This window comes from Gossypium arboreum, chromosome 2, assembly GCF_025698485.1.
Source record: "Gossypium arboreum isolate Shixiya-1 chromosome 2, ASM2569848v2, whole genome shotgun sequence".
Lineage (NCBI taxonomy): Eukaryota > Viridiplantae > Streptophyta > Magnoliopsida > Malvales > Malvaceae > Gossypium > Gossypium arboreum.
The window spans coordinates 6871942-6880616 of NC_069071.1; the positions used below are offsets into that span (position 1 = coordinate 6871942).

Genomic DNA, 8675 nt, shown 5'->3' on the forward strand with positions numbered 1-8675 from the left:
TGAGATATAGATTAAAAGTGAAAGTGTTATGATAAAGATGTTTTGTTGGTTAAAAACAAATAGTTCCATTCATTCACGTCTTCCGCTGCGTAATGACTAATCAGCAGCAATCGCCATGGATTTAATTTACACACATAACCAAGCTGTACGTACGTCTGTAAACCCTTCCTTATTTCCTCCAAACTTAAATTGGAATAAATATCAACATACACAAATAGAATAAATTGAAAGTATTGAGTGGTGCATTGGAATTATTTGGTGATATATAATAGAGAAAATAATATATGATGATGAAAATTGCAGATATCAAAATTTTCTTACAATCAGAAGCGAAGACACAAACTCTTGCTTCCAGATTCCATGGAAAACTTTATTATTTTCATTCCTATGACGTTTATAAAAAACTGAAACTTAAAACATTGTCGTCGTAAAATAGTTTAGAAATTCTTAAGCAACTTTCGTACCTGTTCCAACGTAACGAAGAGCACCACCGTGAACGGCCCTTGTCTGGAGATGGTAGGTATAAACCCTTTATACAAAGCCATCGGCCCTTCCGCCTTCACTGTTTTCATAGCACAATCCAGAGCTCCGGTATAAGGTGGCCTTTGCCCAAGCACCACCTTCATGTTCATTACCCTTGTCTTGATTACGTCAACGGGATTCGATACCACCGCCGCCACAAATCCAGCCGAGAAACTCGCCACCACGTGTGTACAGATCCCATCTTTCATCCACCCTTTTGCCAAAATCGTTTCCTTGATTTGATCGTAGGAAGCCAACTGCGACGCCGTCACCAGCATGGCTCGGTTCACCGTCATCGATGAGCCACGCCACAAGGAAGTAACGCCTTCTTGTTTGGTCATGCGAGCGAGGGCGTCAACGACGCTGGTGTAGTTACGGCGTTGAGATAAAGGGAGGCGTCCGTCAGCTTGCATACGAACCATTGCAACATCGGCTGGGTTCCCGACGGCAGCGCCGATACCCCCGGCTATTAACCCAGCGAGGATTTTGCTGGCGAGAGGCATGGTATTCGTTTCCTTATCGGTCCATTTATGCTTCAGGATGTCATAGATTCCCATCCGGGTGGTGGAATAAAGGGTCTGGCGGAGTACGGTAGCGGAAACACCTGAGAAAAGAGCTCTGAAGCCTTCGGTTTTAAAGATCCGAATCCCAGTAGCCACAGGTCCAATACGCGCCGCCGTGGCTTGTCTGAGGTGTACAGTAGAGGAGGGGGTGCTGTTGGTCTGAAAAGCTAAAGAAGGGCGGAGATTTTGAGCAGCCGCGTTAGGGCCCTGGGCTTCACCTTGAAGCTGCATTCGAACTTTGATTAAATCCAGTGGGTGTGTTGAACAACCGGCAACAATTGATGCAATGCCTCCTTCAATGAAACCTTTGACTCCTCCCATTTTTTTTCTAATTCTCTCAAGAACAAAAATCTAAAAACTTTCAAAGAATGAACAAAATTGATCAAGAAAAAAAATAAGGACTGAAATATAACTAAAGACTCCAAATGGAATTAGGGTTCATATCACTAGAAACCAGGAAATGGGAATGAAGATCAAAAGCTAATGAACAAGAGTGAGGAACGGTAGGCCTTTGAGACATATGCTGGGGAGATTTACAAGCTTCTTTTTTTGGTAAATATAGCAAAGCAAATGTATGGATGATTTATTTGCCATACGAGGGAATGAGTCTTTATAGCAGCGCACGAGCTTGGTCGCGTGGGGGATTCACCTAATGCCAATTCTTCATCGCTTAATCAATAGTGGTTTTTTTTTTCTTTAATTTTGCTTTCCATCCTTTGTATATAGTTCAATAATTAAAATCCAGTGAATTTAGACTGTCAAAATAATTTTATTAAATTGGAATATTTATTATTTTTAATATTTTTAAATTTAAAAAATTATTTATGTGACCAATAATTACATAAGTGGAAAACAAAATAAACAAATAAAATGTTCAATGTAGAGCTATAAGGTTTCGAGTTTTGAATATGGAGTTATAAGGTTTCTAACTCTAAATCATAGATTATAAACTTTTTTAATAATATTTTTAGAGAAAAGAGGGAAGTTGGTATTTTTTCTTACATAACTTTTTAAGAAATTTTAAATTGACAACCTCCGTAAATTTTTTATTGTAAAATGTCACATAATAAAAAAATTTAAAATTCTATCACATTCGTATCCATTGAACTTTAGTTATTAAATCAAAATAGTAGAGAGATTTTAATCTCTTGAAATTAAAATAAATAGATTAAATTTTAAGTATAAAATAAGTATAGGGATTAGAAAAAATTAGACCTTTCTTTCTTTATTTAACGTAGGCTCAAGCCTGCCATGTGTCTACTAGGTACAGGTGGGTCTGAGGACAAAACAAGAAGTTTCGTTTAAAATTGAAATGTATGGACTATGTGATCATGGTGGAGACGATCTGGGTTAAGGTTGAGCCAATCTAATGTATTTAGATAAATTTTTAAGTTTGGGTCTAATTTAATTTTAAAATAAGTTTACTTTTTTTTTTTAAACTAAGTTCGATTTAATTTAAGAAGGGTATATTTAAGTCCGATCCAATCCGTTTATATTTAATTTTTTAGATTAATTTTTATTTGAAAATATAATATACTAAATGCACTAAAAAGACTAAAATAAAAATTTTCTAACACATTAAAAATATTAATATTAAAAACCACTACTATAAATATATTAAATATTTTATTATATTAAAAAATAAATAAAATAGATGTTTTATTGTATTAAATATAATATTTAAAATTTTATATTTTGGGTTGGGTTATTTCGTTGGGTAATTTTTTTTGGGTACAAGGTTTAATTGTTATTGGGTTAGTGATTTAATATAAATATAAATATAATTATTATTTAACATATATAATTAATATAATTGTTTTTAAAATATAATATTCGGCCAAGCTCGGGCCAAAAATCTTGCTCAAGGCCCAACCCATATAAAAGCCGAGTCTTAAATTTTACTAACTCCATTTTTCAGGTCTCATATTTTGTCCAAACCCTCTCCTTTTTCAGGCGAGATTTTGGACCTAGGTGGGTGGCTCGACCCATTAGCAGGTCTAGTATGGACCGTTTTCATTTTTGGTTTTATATATATACACACGTATATGCCTTGTAAATATTTTTCTGGTATTGTTGATTTATATTTACTATATTAATGTTGGTAAAAGTACAATGGAGACCTTTGTAGTAGGAGTCAGATTGCATTTTGCTCCTCTACTTAAAAAATGGGCAATTAGTCCCAATTCATCATATCAAATAGTAAATTGATCATTCTATTAAAATTTTCATCTATTCCTATTGTTAAAAACTAGTCCCTATAAATAGGAATAAGGCATACGTGGCATGCCAAATGTAATAATTGGTTATTCCATCAACTACACTAGTATTTAACAGTAGAAATTGATGAAAATTTTAACAAAAAGGATCAATTTGCTTTTTGATCTAATGTACAGGGACTAATTTTGTAACAACCCAGTTTCCAGTGGTGTCGGAAAATGAGGTTTTGAGACCTTATTTCCATATATCGACGGAGTTGTTATAAAAATATATTGAAACTCGGTTAAGCAATTTAGTCGAAAAAGTGCTTAATTAAGGCTCAGGGACTAAATTATAAAAGTCCAATCACTATATAGAGTTTTAATTAAGAAAAGGCTTGAGAATCTAGATAACAATTATCTAAGGGACTAAAATGATTAGTAAACCAATTTGAAATAGATGTTAATGGAATGTGACAATGGATTTTGTAACACCCTAAAAATTGGGTTAGAAGAAATTGAGTTTTGAAATCAAGAGTGCTCATCCCTCAATTTTGAGCTTAGACTTTGGAAATTTTTGTTAAGTAAATTAATATGGTTCAGTAGTTAAGTATTCTGCTTATGTGAGTGAGGTTTTGGGTTCGAATCATATTTTTGGAAACTTTGTTATTTTGCTTAAACCCTTACCCCGGAATGTGTGGTTTATAAGTTAATTGTGTGTAATTTATATAAAAAATGAGCCTATTGGTTAAGTGGTAAGACCTCAACTTACCTTTTGGTCTTGTGTTCAAGTCTCAGTAAAAGTTATGGAGATATTTTTATTTAACTGCCTTGTGGGGTAGTTTATTTTAGTTAAAATTTCCCCCAAACAAAACCTTCATTTGCTGTTCATGGTTTACATTTTGTTATTTTATTTTATTTTCTAACGTTACTTTTGGCTTCTTTCTTCACTGTTTCGATTTCACCATTTCAAGTTCATTTCTTTTTGCTATGTTACATTACCTTGATTCTGTACGGGATATGACTTCTCCTTTTAGTTCAATTCGCTGGCTGGTAAGTTTGATTTAAGTTCTGGCGTCGAAAGTTCTTCGATGTAACTTCGATTTTAGAATGTTAGTTTTTAGCGATTTGACTGTGACTTAACTGTTTGTTAGACAATTGCTTGTTGTTTAAGGATGAGAAATCATCTTTTTTACTCCTGCATCAAGTCCGTATTAGGAGGGCATTGAAACCCCTCTTTTTCTACATTTTCAGTCGTAAAAAAAGAGACTATCGACGCCACGCGGCCAGGGCATGGGCGTGTGCCCAGGCCATGTGAGCCACATGAGCAAGGACATAAACGTGTGACCAGGCCGTGTGAGCCTCACGGGTAAGGACAAGGATGTCTGCCCAGGCTGTGTGAGCCACATGGGTAAGGACATGGGCGTGTGGCTAGGCCATGTAACTCACTATTTATGCTTTAGAACCACACAGCCAAAGACATGAGTATAGAGGTTGGGAAAAAAATTAGACCTTTATTTATTTATTTAATGTAGGCTCAAGCCTACCACGAGTCTACTAGGTATAGATGGGTCTGAGGACCAAACAAGAAGTTTCATTTAAAATTGAAATGTAAGGACTATGTGATCATGGTGGAACCGAGGTTGGGCCAATCCAATCTATTTAGATCAATTCTTTAAGTTAAAATAAGCTTACTTTTTTTTGTCTAAATCAAGTTCAATTTAAGAAAGATAAATCTAAGTCTGACCCAACCCGCTTTATATTTGATTTTATTAGATTATTTTTATATTTGAAAATTTAAAACATTAAATGCACTAAAAAGACTAAAATAAAAGTTTTCTAACACATTAAAAATATTAATATTAAAAAACACCGCCATAAATATACTAAATATTTTATTATATGAAAAAAACAAATAAATAAATAAAATAAAATATTTTATTGTATTAAATATGATATTTAAAATTTTATATTTTGGGTTGGCTTATCTAGTTGGGTAATTTTTTTATTTTTTTTTGGTCTTGGGTAATGGGTTTAATTGTTATTGGGTTAGTGATGTAATATAAATATATATAATTATTATTTAACATATATATTTAAAATAATTGTTTTTATAATATAATATATTCGAGTCGGGCTCGAGCCAAAAAACTTGCCCAAGGCTTGACCCATATAGAAAAATGGGCATTAAATTTTTCCAAGTCCATTTTTTAGGTCTCAAGGATGGGGTTGTGATTGGCGGGGTTGCGTGGGGTCAGTTAGGAATGTGGATGGCATGTTCATAGAGGAAGGGAAACTGAAAGGAGGAAGTGGGATTAAAAGAGGTTGGGTGGTAAAGGAAAGAGGAGATCAGGGGAGAAGAGAGACGGCGAATGGTGGTGTGATGGGAACAACGGTCAAGTCGAAAGAAAAAAAGAGAGAAGGGGGATCAGGGAAAGGCAGAGAGTTGTTGGCGTGGGTAGATCGATGGAAAAGAAACGATGGTTGAATGAAGGAGAAAGGGGGAGGTTTGTAGTTGCATGATGGTCAAACCGACGAGGGGAGTTGCAGAACGGGGGCTAGGGTTTTGGGAAAGGGATGAACAATGGTGGGGGTAGGAAAAGAAAGGAGGAGTGGTGGCTAGGTAAAAAAAATGAAAAGGAAATGTGAAAACCCTAGGGTGAAAACAAAGACACGATCATGTAAAGGCTCGTGTTGGACAATACTGCTGTGTCGCGCGCCCGTGTGTACGCTTCCAGGCTGTGTGTCCATTTAAAAAAAATTGCCCAAGTTTCACAAGGCCTAGGACACGCCCGTTTGTACAAACCATGTAACACACATGGCCCTGTGTCAGGATGAGTGTGATGATCCTTCACTACTCCCACATTCGTGTGAGAGGCCGTGTAGGTCACACGGTCTACCACAAGCCTGTGTGTTAGGCCGTGTGTCACACACGACAATGTCTCCAAACCATGTATCCACATAACTAGGCCGTGTATGTCGAAATAAAATTGGAAAAATTAGCTCCAGTATCTACACGGCCTAGGACACGCCAATGTGTCTAGGCCGTGTGCCCTACACGGCTATGTCGACCCCCTTTTTTTAAATTTTTTAAGTAATAAAAATAAAAATGAATGTAATTTTTTTGAATTTTTTTTCAAGAAAGTAAAATAAATAAATAATACAAAAACACTCGGGTTGCCTCCTAAGTCGAGCTTAGACTCTAAATAATACTCCAACATGTTTTCATGAGGGATTTCCTACAAATAATTTTGAGCCACGTGATTATTAACATTAACAGAAAAATTAGAGTCATCTCGCTCACTAGGGACTCACAAAATCACATGCTTGAAGAGTAATCTTTTCATCACCTACATGAAGCACAAGTTCACCAGTACCCACATCAATAACAGTTCTAGCAGAGGCTAAAAAAGGTCGACCTAATATCATAGGTACCTCAATATCCTCATTCATGTGCAATACAACAAAATCAACAGGGAATATAAATTTATTGACTTTCATAAGTACATCCTCAATAATACCCCTAGGATATCTATTTGATCTATTTGCTAATTGAATACTCATCTTAATGGATTTGGGTTCCCCAAGACCAAGTTGTTTGAACATCTTATAAGGCATGACATTTATACTAGCCCTCAGATCAGCCATAGCTTTTCAACATTTAAACTGCCAATGAGACAAGGAATAGTAAAACTCCCTGGATCTTTAAGTTTGTTGGGTAGCTTGTTTTGGAGAATTTTCGAGTAAACTGCATTGAGCTCCATAGTCGACAAGTCATCTAACTTCCTTTTATTTGTTAACAGCACATTTAAGAATTTTACATACTTTGGCATTTGTGAAAGGGCTTAAACAAACAGCAAGTTAATATGCAATTTCTTAAGAGTTCAAGAAATTTACCATATTGTTCTTTTGTGTGATCTCTCTTCAATGCTGTTGGATAAGGGATTTGTTGTTTGTATTCTCTAATTACTGGTTTATGCTCTTTCTTACATTCCTCAACCTCATCACCTTTCACAACAGTTTTTGGCTTTGACTTCTTTTCAAGCCCAACTAACCCTTTTCACGTTTCTAACAGTGATTGTGTGGATTTGCTCATTTGGGTTAGTTTCAATGTTGCTAGGTAAGCTACATTGTGATATTTCTGAAACAAGTTTGGTAAGCTATCCAATTTGATTTTCAAGTTTGAAATTGAGTTTTCGACACCAAAAAAATTTGGAAACATCTCCTCAAGGTTCGGTTTCTTCTTTAGCTGATAAGGCTATTGAAAACCCGGACGGGGTTGTGACCTTTGATTCCCTTAAGCACCCTAAGAAAAAATTGGATGGTTCGTTCAACCTGCATTATAGTTATTGCTATATGAGTTATTTTGAGGTCTAGAATTGTTACCCATAAAGTTGATTTGCTTATGCTTTATGTTAGGACTGAAAGGTAAACATTCTAGATTGATCATCCCCTATCCATTCGCATCATATTGCCCTACCGGATTCACCTTCTTAGAAAAATTGAAACCATCAATTTTCTTACCAATAACTTTAACCTAATTTGCTAAAATAGAAATTATATCAATATTAAAAACATCGGCTGCTTTAATCGGTTTCTTTCTCATGACTTGTCACTATAGTTATTCAGTTCCATCTCCTCAATAAACTTTTAGGCTACCTCGGTTGTTTTATTATTCAGTGTTCCACCAGCTGCTGCATCAATTAGTTGCCTAGTCAAGAGATTCAAACCATTATAGAAGGTTTGAACTTGCAACCACAAAGGTAATCCATGATGAGGACACCTTCTCAAAAGATCCTTAAATCTCTCTCATGTATCATATAATGTCTCCAAATCGATTTGAGCAAAAGAAGAGATGTCGTTCTTCAACTTAGCTATTTTAACCGGTGGGAAGTACTTTAACAGAAACTTCTCAATCATCTGATCCCAAGTCGTGATAGAACCTCGTAGCAATGAATTCAACCACTATTTTATCTTGTTGTAATATCCCTAAATCAGGTCTAATAGTTATGGGTATATTTTTCGGGTTTCAATTTTTAAACTAGGAATTTATAAGGTTTCGAGTAATTTTTAATTTAATTTAGGAGGTTAATTTTGTAACATTCCTTACCCGTATCCAACGCCGAAATAGTGTCTAGACTGTGTGTGACATGCGATCTACCTCGTGGGCATGTGTTCTGGTCGTGTATCCCCTGCAACTTAATTTTGAGAAACAGAATGCTCAGAATTGAGCACACAGACAAAGACACGAGTGTGTGTCTCATCCGTGTGGATGACACGGTCTCAGGCACGAGCATGTGTCCTTGGCGTGTGAAATCTGCACCTATTTTGTGAAAATTTAATTATCCACACAGCCTAGCACATGGGCGTGTGACTTGGCTGTGTGACATCAATT

General features: G+C 35.6%; 1 protein-coding gene and 1 non-coding gene across 2 annotated transcripts; one reads left to right on the forward strand and one right to left on the reverse strand.

The window, feature by feature from the left end:
- Nucleotides 1-238: 238 nt before the first annotated feature.
- On the reverse strand, nucleotides 239-1755 carry LOC108466685 (mitochondrial uncoupling protein 5). Its single transcript, XM_017767060.2, has one exon. The coding sequence runs from the start codon at nucleotides 1404-1406 to the stop codon at nucleotides 438-440; it is 969 nt and encodes a 322-aa protein (XP_017622549.1). The 5' UTR covers nucleotides 1407-1755; the 3' UTR covers nucleotides 239-437.
- Nucleotides 1756-8045: 6290 nt separating this feature from the next.
- On the forward strand, nucleotides 8046-8152 carry LOC128289844 (small nucleolar RNA R71). Its single transcript, XR_008279487.1, has one exon. It is a non-coding gene; the product is annotated as a small nucleolar RNA R71 (small nucleolar RNA).
- Nucleotides 8153-8675: the final 523 nt, after the last annotated feature.

Bases quoted from the DNA above. Each gene is read 5' to 3' on its own strand.
- LOC108466685 (XM_017767060.2), bottom strand. From the start codon at position 1,406: ATGGGAGGAGTCAAAGGTTTCATTGAAGGAGGCATTGCATCAATTGTT.